Source organism: Mercenaria mercenaria, chromosome 3 (genome assembly GCF_021730395.1).
Source record: "Mercenaria mercenaria strain notata chromosome 3, MADL_Memer_1, whole genome shotgun sequence".
Lineage (NCBI taxonomy): Eukaryota > Metazoa > Mollusca > Bivalvia > Venerida > Veneridae > Mercenaria > Mercenaria mercenaria.
In genome coordinates this window covers 36,921,625-36,938,726 of record NC_069363.1, presented here as the reverse complement: position 1 = coordinate 36,938,726, position 17,102 = coordinate 36,921,625, and the positions used below count along the sequence as shown (strand labels likewise).

The 17,102-nt window shown below is 34.8% G+C and overlaps 1 protein-coding gene across 5 annotated transcripts in view; it reads right to left on the bottom strand.

Annotated features, from left to right (window-relative positions):
* Window positions 1-7,649: 7,649 nt before the first annotated feature.
* LOC123525061 (uncharacterized) overlaps window positions 7,650-17,102 on the bottom strand; it is a 94,299-nt gene continuing 84,846 nt past the window's right edge. For all 5 annotated transcript variants that reach the window (XM_045303767.2, XM_045303769.2, XM_045303768.2 and 2 more), the window contains exon 2: window positions 7,650-10,727. In XM_045303767.2, coding sequence (XP_045159702.2) covers window positions 10,004-10,654 — 651 coding nt within the window. In that variant the 5' untranslated portion in view covers window positions 10,655-10,727 and the 3' untranslated portion in view covers window positions 7,650-10,003. The remainder of the gene's footprint in view (window positions 10,728-17,102) is intronic.

The following is a 17,102-nucleotide window of genomic DNA, read 5'->3' as shown; positions in this document are numbered from 1 at the left end:
ACATTACGATGGTGAAGCGCGACAATACGAAAGTGAAGCGCTACAGTACGATGGCAAAGTGCGACAGTACGATTTTACTGTATTTTACCGAGGCTGCATTCTTGGATACCCACTTATCTTTCTGGATATGTATCATTAAACTTCATGTGAATGAAACTGCATTATCAATGCATGCATATGCATATTAAAGCATCATGGCATATATACTACCCATAATTTGAATTTTAGAAACAATATCCGATTTTCTAATCGCCAAGCAATATCTTCCTAATGAGATACAATGACAGTTTCCCCTGAGACAGCGAAAACTAATATTCAATATTCAATTATACATTTGTTAATTTCTAGCGAGTCAATCTACCACAATGTTTGTTTTCACATGACTTGTTTCATTAATCTTATGGCCAACCGTTCTTGGAAATGCAGTGCTGACAGATCATCTGAAAAGTGCCTTTTGTGGATTGATATTGATAGATGTATCCAAATGGAAATACACGTATTACAGTTTGCGCATAACGGTGAACATGCCACATTCACTGATCACGGAATATTTGTCTGATGTTCACCGTGATTTCATACGAAAATTATTTTTTTCCGAAAACAAGTTGCTGCACACTTCCCGCATTCAGGTTACTGCTAACATCCCGCGAACAAGCTAATTGCATCTTACTATGATTTACTAATGAAACCCGGAAATGAAGTGCGCATAAACTAGCTTGTTAAAAAGCATAGGAAAAATGTAAATAGATCTCGAAATGGCTTTTGAAGTTATTTTTTACGTTATCTACAGTGACAGTTTTGCTCTGTTCAATCACTCTTGTATAAACATTAATAAATAAATAATGTGTGCGAAGCAAACTTAAAAGTGCATGCTAGATATAGAAATTCCACGCTTTGAATAATGATAATGTTACGTGAGCAGGAAGTTTTGCATGTGGCTTAGAAATATTTGGAAAGATGGTTGTAATATCACATATTAATTTGCAAGCGGAGACATTGTCTTACCTTTCAGCTTTTAATTTCAAAGGAATATCGCCTCTGTGGTAATAGGTGCAACATGATATTGTGCGAGGTAAACAAGGAGAACTTGTATCATTCTATTAGATTCCGTCTTTCTGTGGTATTAATAAAACTTATTAGGAGCACGCGCTATCGGAAGGAAACAAAATGACTAATATGCATAGAAATGATGCACCCTGTGGTATAAAAATACCAATTAATGACGTGCGAACGAAGCATTTTATGCCTAAGAAACCGTGTGCTTGTCAGAGTGCCTCCTACCCCCACTTAACTATGAATTTACTGCTGGATCTGTAAGAAATCTATAAGAATTATGAACATAAATCTATTCTAGAACCTTACGAACCTGGTGAATACAGCGACAAATTCAAATGACAAAAGTCATAACTTTAAACAAGCAATGTACTTGGTATATACACATTGTAAAAGTTTATATTCAGACGAAAACGGGGACAGTATCTTCACATTGAGGTTGCTATGTCATTTTAGATTACGTATTACATAGATATTTTATTACTTCGTTAAAGTAGGATTTGATGCATTCATTGATCGGGAAATAGATTGAAAATAAAGCTTGTGTAACGATCGATCTAGTTCTAGTCTTAGAGATAAAACTTATGTTTGACAGCTCCCATTCAGACAAGAAACAAGGATTAATCTTATATTATGATGCAATCTATTCCGTTTGATTGGGACTTTATGGTTGAACAGGCAGTATCAATGTTCGAATGTCGATGCGAATCGATGCTTATTTTATGTTACAAGAGCTTACACTACTTTGTTGTATGTCTTCACGTTTGTTTTGTTTACATTCAGAAGTACACTTTGGTCTGCAACACATTCAATAACAGCCTTTGAAGAATCTAGGACAAACATATCGTAACTCAGAGTTTATTATACATAACCATACAAAAATTGCATGTGATTCACAGCTATTCGATTTTCGTTTATTGCAACAATTAGCTTGCATACTGTATACAGCTCTGTCAGTGTACCTAAATCTAGCACTCCCTGAGAAGTAACTGTACAAGCCTCTATAAGTGTTTCTAAATCAGGTATCGTTTTTTTTTCATTTGTTTAGCATCAATTTGTAAATTCTACGGTTCAAGTTGCATTAAGAATGCAAACGACGACCGTTTCCCAGGTTATAAGAGTATATAAATAACATTGGTTTATTGTAAAACACTTAAACAACTTGTCAATAGTGTTTTCACGAAACCCTATGATATAGATTAGCTAACTGTCGACTTCAGTCTCGTCAAGTGGCCTTGGGCAAGTACGACAATTCGAGGAATTCATTTCAGGGCCATTATGAAAAAGGCATTTTTGATATTAAAAGTTTATTTTATTTCATTTAATTTTAAATACATCGTAGGTAGCTACAAATCTGTTTCACTTATTTATTCTTTTCCGTGTAATATGTAGAATGAAAACATCATTGAGAATGAGAGCGCAGACATATTTGCCCGTTATAAAAATTGATAGATATCTTATTAGGTGTAAAGTATATATATACATTTCTTAATGGCCAGTTTAACATTATATGTTTAATAAACATGCAGTATCGTTATTATATACAGTTTTTCAGTACTTAAATGAAAATGGTACATATTTTTAATTTTTTATACTACTAATATACTTTCTCAACGGCAGGCTTGACGGGCTAATTTTAATAACAGTGATATATTGACCGCAAAGTATTTCAATTCCGAATACCACGTCGCGTTGCTGAGGCAGGTGTATTATATGGAGTATCAATGGCCATTTTAGATACTGTATAATATCGTAATATAATGAATAGTTTTTCAATACCGAATAAAATGTGCAATAACAGGTAATTACTTATTTAGTTTATTTAAGAGAAAGCCATAACAAAATCAGTATTTACCATTAGCTACAGTATCAAGCCAAATATTTTCCCGGGGGGGGGGGGGGGGGGGGGGACTTATTTTTATACAAACCATTATAATATATAAGTACGTTGAATTTGCTTGTTTACTGCTAAAAGAAGGGAATCACTCAAGAGAGGTGTCATTTCGGGAGGGAATACTGTATCTCAAATAATTGCGATTTATTCTTCGAACTGTAATAAACTACCCTTTACACAGTGTCGATGTAACTTGGAAAAGAAACGTACAATAATTAGACGAAAAGCCATTGTGTGAACGGACACCATTCATAGAGAGATCATTGCACTGTTAATAATGCCTCTTTACACGTTGGTAATGTCCAGCTGCTAACAATTGTGTCTAAATTTATGTAGGCATTGCTCTACTGCTCGTCATTTCGGCGTCTAAGACTTCTTTATAGCCACTAATTAAACCACGAAGGAACGTTCGCTTGTCTTGACTCTTCATTGGTCTAAATTAAATCTGAAAGGACTAATGGCGCGAAATTATTTCCAAATTGTCCCATATAGGATGAACGGAGCTTGCTTAAATGATTAAACTGACAAAGTTTTTAACATCGCCTGATTGAAGCTAACAAAACTTGATTTAAAGAGTTCTCAATAACCAACATATAAAACGCCTGCAAAATTGTTAAGCATTTATCAGATATTGATAGTTTCACTCTAGTGAGAAGTAAAGCGTATATATCCTGGCTTTTGATTTGTTCAGAACAGAATTATGTAAGTACGGATCATGGGTTTTCAACTTTAGGAACCATGTTTTATTATATTTTAATACGACGAACAGGTTATATGCCTGCGGCGTAACTACATGAGGATGAATCCCGACTGAATTATTCTACACGGCAAATAACAAATTAAATAGCTGTACAATCAGACCTTTGCTGAACTTTGCAGCGGATAAAGTCTGACAGATATTTACTGGGTACACCGCTCTTGAAATTTTCAGTGGGCTAAATGGATAGCTGTATCGCTCACACCTTTGCTGAAAACTGCAACTGAAAAAATATTGAGAACACCTCTGTTGAAGTTCTTAGGCGGTTAAAAGTTTTCCAAACATGCCCAAACCTGGTTTCTCTTCCTTTACGTTAATTCAGTTGTCTGACCAACATTTAGATATTTATGGAAACAAGTGTTACCTATTTAATATGATCTTATCCATTTGTCTTTGTTCTTGGTTTATGTCAGGACTGCATCAGTCGCAAACAAAACCAGAAATATTAATGCTCCCTTCTGTTAAACGTTTTTATGTTTCTCGGTAAGACATGCGGATTATTAAATCATGTTAAGTATTGATCATGTTTAAATGACTTATCACTAAAACTTTTCTGAAGGAATCCATAAAACAATTCATGTCCTTTTTGCAAAGATAATATTTGTCCTTCAGTATGGTCATAATATAGCCAACATATTTGTGCGCGAAAAATACGAAACAAAGCGCTATGTAGTTAAATTTCGAGACGGACCTGTATGCCGTATTTTTAACAGTAAATATGCTTTAGTCATGACAGTCATGTCAAGGTTTCAAATAAGGACATTATTGTAGATAGACTATGTAGCATTAACATTCGCTTCATATATGTTGGTATATAAATAAATATATTATTTATCGATCCTCTGGAAGTATAAAACGCAACGCAGCCAAGCAAAAAATAGTAGCGTACTTGGTTTGATTGACACTTTACGAAAAGCAACCGACATGCTCCCTAACTACGGCTGCATACAGATCCCAAGGGACCAGAAAAAAAAGTTTAAACACTTAGTAAAGATAGGGGGAATTTTAATGGCCGCCACTTAAACAACAGTTATCAAGGTAGTAGATGGTAATGACAATCGACATTTTCCGCACGATTACGTATACCATCTGCATTTTTTTCGCATTCTCCGGTCGTAATTGTTTCCGTAACAGCCGAAGAATGCCGAATACCAATACTGAAAGTATATTACCCATTCTAATATGCTCGTCTCTGTTAAAACACACTTCCGCTAGAATGACGTCCCGTTAACGTGCGGTGACGTCAAAGTTTTTGTTGCGACCAAGGAAGAGCGCTACTATATTTTATCTACTGTTTTAGATTAAAGGCATATTAGAATTGAAATAATTTTTAGCAAAGCCGTGTTTTAACACTATTTATACACTCGGGCTGCGCCCTCGTGAAATTATTACGTCCGACGTATAACCGCCCATCGTGCATAAATACATTTGTAGTGTTAAAGCACTCTTTTGCTATAAATTATTTCTTAATTATCATTACGGGTCCAATACATTTAAATGAAAATAGTTGCAGACAGGGCTAGTTATTGAGTTTGTTCGTGAGAGGTCATGCAATGTGCAAACACTTCTGGCTTATTAAAACACCGGCTAATTTGTTTGGTATATTACTCTAAAATTTGAAAGTGCGTATATCCATCAAATGTTGGGATTTTACAACATTATTTACAACATTCTGTGTTTATACCTCATCATTTTTGAATATTTATAAGCCTGTCTCCGGTTTGATGCAAAATTGTGAAGTTGTGCTGAAATAATAGACAAATTACCAAAGGAACGCTACATTTCGTTTTTAAATGAATTATAATGTCTATATGTCATGACATTACATGAGTCACCGCGCAAAATGAATAGATTTTGTCTGGAAAGTACGTGATTTTGAGCAATAATTTTAGTTAAGGTAATTTAAGGATGAAGGATACCCTGTTACCAGGATAGATTCAAATTGATTGAACCGTAGCAGTTCGTTATAGTTTATGTAATGAAATGTTTCCGTTGTTAAAATGTGTTTGTTTGTGTCTGTCCCTTCAAGTTAGAAGTTCATACAGGCTTCAAGTACATCACCCTCGAAAGGTAATGAAGCATAATATGGATATTAACACCTTTCAGCTCATCTCGGTTTACTCTCTGTGTTGATGATAAATTTGTTAGTATGTTCATAAACTGTCTAATACAAGCTTAAAATGTATATGTCGCAGTGATAGCTGTTTTTTCGTGGTAACCAATTTTCTCTCATTTTTAAGCAAGTGTATTTGATAGTGTTGTTTTTTAACGGCTTCAGTGTCATTTTCTTTATACCTAAATGAAATCTTACGGTTATTATGTGCGTAGAATATGAAACACTTAACATTGCATCCTATCGTACCTTAAAGTTAAAAGTAACCATGGCAACAGAGATGTTTATAATATCTTATAAGGTCTTGCTTTTTCCTTATTGTTTTTAAAAAGTGTTAGATAAATTTACCTTTTCTATTTGATGTAGCTTTTAAACAGTATTTTTATCATTTATTTAAACAAATATCGAAGCTTAAAATGCTTAATGCAGTACTTTCGTCTGGCAGTTGTATGGAAAAATAATGTGTACTTGCAATTATCATTCTAACAGACCATTTTGAAATTCAGTTAAAAAGTTGAAACTGTGTTCCTCAGAAGGACAAGTAGACTGGCATCAGTCGTTAGAGCCCTTTCAAATAGATATCTCTTCCATAAAATACTCTTAAATATCACTTTCTCAAGAAAATATCAGTGTCATTATAAAACAAGAAAGAAATTGTGTTACAGATTACTTGATCTCAACAGACTTTGTAAGTCTAAAATACCAGTGTCAAAGCCATTCGATTTTAAGTTAGATATAAAAGCCACGAGGTTCGTTTTTATGGTAACATTAATTCAACTCTCGGTATCACTATTTTGTATTGAAATATGGACAATTTTGGCATAATTATTATTATATCAATACCAGATTATCAATAAAAACGGATCAACAGTCCAAATTTTGCATGTGGCATGAAGTACATATGCTGTTTACGTGGTGATAAACTGGTGTTATTTTATGTTTTGGTTTGCAAACATACTTACATGGTAGTATTTCCTCTTTTACTATGTGTACTTGTTTCCTATGTACATTATGTTGTGTTCAGTGTGTGGTTTCCTTTGTGGCAATTATGTGCCTCCGCGACCGACCAAATAGTTACGGTCGCTGACTTGACTTTGAATAATTCGTTCTAGGAGTTCAGTCCATGCTCACTTCCTCCCCCTCTATCTATATTTCACATAAATTAATATGTACTTGTTAAATGTTTGAAGCAATCCGTCTGTAATATTTTTTCATTACAGTTTCTTTTTGTTGTGGGCCTACTTTGCAAATGTGTGGCTCTGAGGCTGTGTTTTAGGTGCTCTGTGCTTCCGAGAAATCTACCCTTACCTATTATTTTTTGTTGTGTAAAGAAGCCAACAAGGTGACTCTATCTAGGTACCTGTAATAATTTATGGATAGACTTTTGGGGGAATCCTCCATCATTAAAGCTGGAAAGTCGCAATATGACTTGATTTGTGTCGGAATGACTGACAGTCCAACCAAACCAACCTGCAAGCGCATGTGGTATGTGGATGATATACAAACAATCACCCAAAGCGGTAGTAGGTCATGTCAGGTCAGTATTGATTTTACTCCTTTTCGTAACACTTTGTGTACAACCGCCAATAAAGGCGAAGAGCCTTGTTTACAGTCTATTCGCCTGTTGTTTTTTACTAATCATATTTTTCCATTAGCTTCAGCCGAATTATGTGTCGAACACACAAGTCTTGCGAAAAGTATGGTAAAAAAAACAGTGTGACTCTTTACAAAGTCTGAACGAATCCTAACATACGTTGTTCACACTGTTAAATGTGAAATATCATCATTTTTACTTTAGGAATTAATGTCTTTTAAAAATCACATCATACGAGAACATTTTAGATGATTTATTGTACATGATCAAATCATGTAAGCAGATTGAAAAATACACAAAGTTTGCAAATAATTTGTTGAATAGATATACATGCTATTATATACCAGTATTTGTTGCTTGAAGTCTATTTCATTTCATCATGATTTTACAGGTCAGCTGATATCCTTTTGAACAAACGTTTCATACAATATTATGAGGAATTCATTATAACCCAATCGAGTGTAATAAATTAGTGTACATATATAAGTAAAGACATGAACAACTTCAAAGAAAGATCCCAATTTGACAATAAATACAATTAAAGACACATTTTACAATTGTCTTTTTTTAGCATTTTCGCGCGTTATATTGCCTTCAAAGCAAAACCAATTAACACATTCAGTAAGTGCTGCTAAGGGTTTTCTATTTGGTCCTGGGTAATGAAAGACATCAAAAACAATGTCATCTAGTATGCAGATGATAATAACAGCGTGAATTCTGATGGTAGTGGAGTCGTACACGCAATGTTTGATTAACTGCAAGATGTAATTAAACATAATGGGATATTTCCATTATATCGTCTGAATTTTATATTAAATTCGGAGACTCAAGTGATAAATAATTGTCATAAATATAATTATGGCTGAAATAAATTCTACACCACCGAGCGTTAATGTACTATATTGCACATGGGCACAAAATGGAAAAGCTTATTGTTTATTGGTAGCAAATATGAATATCAATAAATGTGCTTAGTTTCAGACTATAAGTTTAGAATACCTTAGCGAATATTAACTTTAAATAAACTATGAACTACAATACTAGAAACTTTTAAACGCAAAATAATAACTAGCTGGTATTAAACAATTGAGAATTTCATCAATTCCACAAGACTTCAAACAATGCGTTATACTGCTTCCGTGTCTATAATGCCCTATTGCGGTCATTCCAGTTCATGCACTTATTTACCAGCATGGACATTGTTTGACAATTCTGTACTGACCCGGACCCGAGGCAATAAATTTTTTAACTTCTAACGACGTTTATCTGTCGCCGCAAGAAATGTCCCCTGTGTATTTCCTGTCAAGCAAGAGTGATTATTTGATTTACATCTATTTCACATAGTAATGTGATCAGGTTATAAAATCGCCGGTGCGTGAAAAGCGGACAACGTGTATATGCTACTATTTTTGTTCACTCCGAGCTTTTTCGCTTGCACTGCTCGTTGCTGACGCCCTAAGCGCCAACACAAAACTTTGGACTGATTACAGTCGTTTCGAATTCATTGCTTTGTTACGAATTAAAACAAACGAACCACTTCTTCTTAAAAAAAACAACAACAAATATCTGCATCTCTTGCCATGTAAGCTGTAGAGGAAAGCAACCTTATTTGAAGTGTTTCTGGAAGATTTTGCTGCGATTTGTTGCAGATAATTGAAATTAACCCTTATCATGCTGGACACAATTGGTTCTGCCTTTGCGACCAGTATAGATCATGATCAGCCTGCACATCCATGCAGTCTGATCAAGATCTGCACTGTCCGCCATTCAGTCAGTATCGTTTTGGTAAGCACCTCTTTTAATAATTAAAGTTAATGGTACTGTCCAAATTGAAAGATGGACAAATTCATTATAGAAATTTAGCAGGGTAAGGGTTAAGGACCAACGTACTTCATTTCTCTATTTACCCTTGAATATTTTGACTTGTCCAACATTCTGTGGCTGGCTTTTTTCCTTTCAGCTCTCACGTAATGAGTCTAAATTCAAAAAAAAGTCGGGAAAAGCATAAATGACATTAAACAGATAAAGACTTTTCAGCTGTGATGTGTAATATGACGCGATTTGCACCAGAAAAATTAAATCAGACTATCTAAATGATTTTCTGATGCAGGAGCTGTCAGTCCATAAAATTCGATATTTTCTGACGTATTCAATGGCCAGTTTGACTGGCTATTTTTATAAAAGTGAAAATCGAAATTGTATGCAAATGTTTCAATACCAAAGTAGAAACTTTTAAACGTCATACATACGTTATCATGTCCAGTTTGACTGGCTATATACAGTATTAACTGTGCAACACATTTTGTTTTAATACATCTCATCGTATCACAAAGCTTAAATTGTTTTGACTCTTTTATGTTTAAAGTATAAATACATGAATTTGTCAGTTCTACTGCTCATTTTAATGAATTGTATGCAGCGTTTCTCATTATTAAAGTGAAATTGTGAAGTACTTTGTAGCATTTTCTGGCAAATCAGCATACATATATTTATGTTTATTATTAAAGATACTTTTTTTATGATTATGATATGCAACCACATCTCACAGAAAGGCCCCTTCTTAAAAACGATCTTCCCGAATCTTTATGTTTGTCAGAGAATAGTTTCTTGTTCTTCAAATGAATTCCCAGATTGTTTACAAAAGGTATTATAAGCTTCTGTGTTCGTTCCAATAGGCGGATCTTTCGGTGATCCATCTTCCTTTAATTCATTTGTGAATGACACATTAGAATTACATGTGTAATGTTCATTTTCAACTTCATGAATTGTTTCTGCACGATTCACACGCACATCTTCCTCATCTGTGCTGACTATATCATCATCACCGTCATCGTACGAGAATGACGTCAGAGCATGGAACGCATGTATAGCAACACGATTCACGTTATTCTGTTCCCGCTCTTTCTTATAAGCAGGCATACTTCGAAAGAAGTCTTCGAGAATTCTTTCTTCTTCAAGCTCTCTCTTTTCCCTTCGTAGATATTTTATGATCATAGTTACGATTCCCGCGGAGTAGAACACTAACACGGCAACTATATACATTACAGCTCCTGAATCCGCTTCTTCGTTCGTTCCTTGTTCTGTTTCAATAATGTCTATGTACACTGGTATTGTTGAGTCATTTTGAGCACAACCTTGTAATACTTTTGCAAGTAGTGAAGATGAACCGGTACTGTTAATCGCGGCTGCGTCGCCCCCGCCATAAAAGGGCTGACAACCCGTTTGGAAAATCAACTGCTTCATCTAGGCAATTTGACGACTTATCTGCCCTTGAAGGAACTACTTTCTTAGACCAACAACGTATTCATACATCAATCTGAAATCATGCAAAATACTGTTAAACACTGGGACATATCAATAAACTGTCTAACTGTATGAAATTTATCTCGCTGGCGGAGTCAGATATTCTTGAGACTGAACTACTACAACTTAATGGAATACTATACAGACAAATATAAAATATATATGGAAGTGTTTCTGACTTATTTTTGTCAGAGATAATTTGTTTCATAAGCAAGCTCACTGAAAGCGGTAACGTTTACGGAGAGAATCGTCAATTATTTTATTTAAGGTTCCATACAAGGCAAAATATAAATAAACACCTGAGAGATACACACGTTTATACTTTACACATCGTGTACTTTACAAAGGCAATAGACAAGTTTGCGAAGTCCATGGGTAGCATTAAACTAAGTTTGCCAATACTGTCGTGAATGCACAAGACTTTAAGTATTATCTCTAGTTGATAACAAAAAGACTGTAAGAAATTCACTTGGAAGCATAGTACGCAACCAAGCAAAATTAAAGCAGACTCGGTTTGATCGAGTCAGATTATGAAAGGTAATGAAATATGCACCTCTCACGCCCCCGAGCACCGGCTTAAGCGGAATTTTATTATAATACAAAACATGGTTGTTAAAAAGCTATAATGCAACTAAATGAGCAGGACGCGTTCTTTAGAAAATGGTGTGTTATTTCAGCTGTTCTGGCAGCCTTGGAAGTCGTTGACAATTTATGCTTTGTCCATAAGACAATTTAGCACCCATTCTAGTTTATATGGCGCCATTTAGTACTAATTAAAGTACTTAGCGTAGATAAAGTTTCTTATATGATTTTCCGAAAAAAAAAGAGAAGAAAATTACAGATTGCTAGACTGGAATCTAAGGTTACTCTATATAAAACATTTGCGAAGATAATATATATATGATGACGATTTTCTAGATATTAAATCAATACAAAATGATGTTTTAGATACAATAGTGTTATTAAGGTATTAGGCCCCTAATAGTAATGTTTAAAAAATGGCATTTGCTTGGTATATTCTTACAGCTGACCGTGCTTCGCACTTTGTTGCAAATTTTTAAAAACTTTTACCGTGCCGTTTTTTTTTATAAATTTTGTGTAATTTATGGTATTTCCTCAAGCTCAAGAATAGACAAATTTCAAAGTGGCGACCTTTATCCAAAACGTTTGCACAGAACTCATTATACCATTATTTTTTATGAAAGAATCATCAAACTATTGGTAAACAATTATAAAACTAAAAAATAAAAGTGTCAGTATCATTTTTTCTAGGGTGCCTCAAGTAAACGGATTTAATGAGACAGAACTCTATCTCCAACATAGAGAAAAATTAAGGTCGAACCCTGCGGGTCTGTTTTGAATTTTGCTCACTTCATTCAAAAATAACTACGGGGCAGAAGTAAAATCTACCTACATTTCTTCCACAATATGTAATCTAAAGAATGCAGGCAAAATAGAGAACTTTTACCGCACGTAACTCAGTATTTTTAAAGATGTCTAACTCTATCCCTTCTATTTCCGAGGTAAATTCACTTGGAACAGCAAGAAATCGCTTATCAAATGAATATTTTCCACTTCTGTACAATAAATCAATAACAAATCTTGAAAGAAGTAAAAACTTACTAGAAAAAAAGAAAAAATAAGGAAAAAAAATTTGGTCCCAGTGGGGCTTGAACATAAGCCCCCTTGAAAATTGCAGTCAAAGTAGGTTTATGGTAGAAATTGAATGCTCTTCAAAAAGGAGATACTCTATTATGGGTCGAATACCTTAAAACAGTAGCCCGATCTGGGATGCTGTATTCGGCTCGAGTGGACTTTTGCCAGATCGGATCTCACGAGGCGTGGAGGCGCGCAAGCGCCGTGTGTGACCCTACCTTGCAAAATCCACGAAAGCCGAATACAAAATCCCAGATCTAGCTACTGTTATAATGACCCTTTTATTCTATACCTCTACCTTTTTATTTGTTGTTTTGTTATTGAACGTAATCTTCAATGTTTATCGATATCAAAATGGAACTAAGTGAAGTTTTTATGTGCGCTATTTATAGAACTGTGTCAGGTCATGCATATTAATGGAAGTAATCCGGCAGCATACAATACGGAAGGTACAATACGGAATCCAAAAGGTACAATACGGATTTTTTTATGCCTGTTCATATTCAATTGTGAAATACGGGCCGATTTTTTACAGAATTTATATAGGTATATAATATAAATTAATCTCTACATTGTAATCAATATAAATAAATATAAAAATTGTATAAATACAAGACATAGGGTTCCTCCTGTTGCTTACATATTGCTTCTATATCATTTGTTTCTCCATTTAGTAGAACAAACAATAAAATTATTGATTAATGATTTGAACATAATATAAAATTGCTCATCATATCGAGTGCATCATTTAAACATACCATGTACTTTAATCCATATGTCCACATATCCTTTTAGTCCAATTCGATAAATTTGAATGATTTTATACAATGATGAATAATAATTTGTCCTTTTTCAATAACTAATCAAGTACATGTTAAGATATATTCTCAACTTAACGTGGGACGAGGAACCAAATAACGGTACACGTATACATCGATATTCAAGCAGTAATCTTTAGTTATAGACTAAGTGCTGGCATAAAAAATTGAATCAATGCATTAATAATTCAGTATCAATACCACTGAGAAAATGTCACGTGGCATTGTTTATCTGGTTTCTTTGAATAATATACTGCCAAAGACTGTAATCGTATTGTATTATTACGCATCCTACAAACTCAGATTATCGAACGCTAATTCTGTGTCTTATGCATCAAATGAGCCATGCCATGAGAAAACCAACATAGTGGGTATGCGACCAGCATGGATCCAGACCAGCCTGCGCATCCGCGCAGTCTGGTCAGGCTCCATGCTGTTCGCTTTTAACGCCTATTGGAATTGGAGAAACTATTAGCGAACAGCATGGATCCTGACCAGACTGCGCGGATGCGCAGGCTGGTCTGGATCCATGCTGGTCGCATACCCACTATGTTGGTTTTCCCATGGCATGGCTCAAATTAGGTTTCCACAGGGAGTTCGATTTACAGTCAAACCTTTCTATAAAGTCTACCCTTGGGAGAGCCAAAATGTGGTCTTTACTGGGAGGTTGTCTTTATTCATAGGTAAAAACACACCGTAAATGTAAAAATGAGAAACAAAACATGTGGTCTTTAGAGCCAGGTGGTTTCTGTTCAGAGATAGTCTTTAATACAGGTTTGACTGTATTGCCATTCTTTAAAAACGTACTATGGTAAAATTAGTGAAATACGTATATCTATCTTTTAAATCCATCAACTCAAAATGTACTTCTTTATTGAAATTCTACAAAGAAATTTAAGTTTTTTCATTTACCAAACAAGTAGATGAAAAGACTTTTCAAAATTGATTATTTGTTCATTACACAGTATATAATACTTTATTAAACATATATCTCTAAGTTTTTGCCATAAACATTTACGCTGAGATCCATGTAAAATCAAAGTTCAGTGGGATGAAGCTTAACGTTCTTTCGTAGATTTTTCAACCAGTCAGTTTCAGATATACTAATTAACTACTTCATCTTTTTTTTTCTCTGCTCGTAGAAAAGGATTGATCGGTAACATTGTATAAAGAATACTAAGTCATGACTGGCAACTTTGCGGCTTTTCGAAAACAATAAGCAACACCACAGTAAAAATAGTTTTGTTGTTTATCTGCATTTCCGCAAATGAACCTTTCTACAGTTACCGCAAAAATTGATGCATTATATGAACTTCAGAATATTTCGGAAGTCAAAGCTTTCAGATCGGTTGGTATGCATTTTTTACGTACCCATTTGACTCGTATTATGATGAAAACTACAAAATCGCATTTAGGTCTTATCTGCATACTTTCACCTGGCAGATTACCTTAACAAAAATATGAATGTCCGAAAAATAGATTCATACTTTTTGTTAATGCATCATATCTATCACATTAAAACGTATACAACCGATCTGAACACTTTGACCTTTGAAATATTTTGAAGTTAATTTAATTCATCAGTTTGTTCATTCAGCAGAGCTAATTCAAAAAGAATAACTGGCACATAACAAGTGTACGAAAGAAAAATTATTCAAAACTGTTTTAAAGTTTATGTATTGAGCATGTACTATGTAAATGCATATAAAATGAAATCTTACTTATTCTGCAGAACAAATTGTAACTACACTTGTTTGCAGAGATTGAGTATTCTGAGAAATTTTATTTCCAACGGTTAATTAATTATAGTTTAAAAATACGATTTAGTTCCACATGATCTGACGAAATCCAAATCTTTTTGTGATACAAAATGTAAATACAATACTCGTGCAAGTCACGAAATTACAGCTGTAATTTGTAATTTGGTCTGAATTCTTTGTTCAAAATACCATATAAATGTTAAAACGACAAGAAAACCAAAGGTCTTTAAAGACAGGTTATCTTCAGGAGGTTTCACTGTACTTAAATAATTTCAGACAAGTTCGCGACAAAATCATGCGTTATATCGTGCTTGAGTATCTTTAATTGAGCCGCGCCATGGGAAAACCAACATAGTGGGTGTGCGACCAGCATGGATCCAGACCAGCCTGCGCAGCCGCGTAGTCTGGTCAGGATCCATGCTGTTCGCTTTTAAAGCCTATTGGAATTGGAGAAACTGTTAGCGAACAGCATGGATCCTGACCAGACTGCGCGGATGCGCAGGCTGGTCTGGATCCATGCTGGTCGCAAAGCCACTATGTTGGTTTTCTCATGGCACGGCTCAATTTACGTCTTCGAAAAAACAAACAACAGGAAAGCCATATTCAGGAACGCAACAGCCCATACAGCACTTCACATGGAATATGGGTATGTGTGATTGTGAACATGTACACATTAGCACAAATGAAAACAACAATAACATAGACGCAAAAACAACCTAGACACAAACATACACGAAGAAGGAGCAAAGTAGGGTACCGCCTTAACGGTCAGTGGCACTGGAGAGTTTAAACTAGTTCACTGGTGCCAAACCTTTCTGTTTAGCCGGGGCCTTCGTGGCCGAGTGGTTAATGTCGCTGACTTCTAATCACTTGCCCCTCATCGATGTGGGTTCGAGCCTCACTCGAGGCCTTTAATTCTTCATGTGAGGAAGCCATCCAGCTTGCTCACGAAAGGTCGGTGGTTCTAAACTGGTGCCCGCTCGTGATAAAATAATGCACGGAGGGGCACCTGAGGTCTCCCTCCACCATCAAAGCCGCCATATGACCTGTAATTGTGTCGGTGCGACGTTAAGCCCAACAAAATAAATAAATAAATACTCTGTAATCCCTTCTATGTTCCTATATAACAAAATTACTCCCAGCCAGGTGATTTATATACACCAACCTCATGAATACACTGATATTCACAAAATATGCTCATGTTAAAATATATGGAACCATAAATATATGCAATTGATGACCCCACAAGGACAGAGAACCAAACGAAACACCATAAAGGGTAAGCTGAAGCAGGACAGAGGACAAGTATCAAACTAGTCAACCCAAAAAGTGAGGTCAAATAGCAATGGTTTTAATTAAGCCAATCCTAAAATTCAAAATTCTGTATGTACAACTCAATATGTCAAGGAAGAACATGTGTTCAGAAAATTTAAAAGTAATTTATTAATGAAGTCATTCAACAATATTCTCCTGACTATAACCTACATAACGATTTTTATAGTTCAAAACATTATCGGCTTAACCGCAAAACAGTTTTATTAGAATTAATGATGTAGTTTTCAACTTAATTAAAACATATTTATCTCACTGAGAGTACCACTTGTGAACTGTATTTTTGTACGAACAATGGTATCGAGTATATTAGTTGTACTGTTATTGGTTAATGAACTACGAAACTGTTACTCGAGGTAAAATGTGTGTCGCTGTGCTTTAGAGGTGCTGCAAGAAGTTACCTACATATTGACAGGGGATATAATGTTTAAATGACAAAATGACGTTTGCAAAACAAAAATATACAACGAAATGAATATTAAATGTGTGTTCGCATTAAACAAGAAGGATGTAGGTATTCAGTCTAGTAGAGAGCCATCGACAGTAGCATTTCTCCTTCCAGTTTTATTGTAATGGATGTGAGGCATAAACAAAACAAAACCAACATTTTTTATGTAAATATTCAGGCCGAGATCATGGTATTGTAAATAATTCTTTTTTTCATTATACAAAGGAAATTTGCTTAAGATAGCTGTTCACCCGACGACTCATTCAATCATCTAAGACACACTACTTCATGTAAGTATGTATACCCCTTCTAGCACAAAACTGAACGGCGATAGAACATTTAACTTATCTTGAATCTTTAATGATTTAACGCCT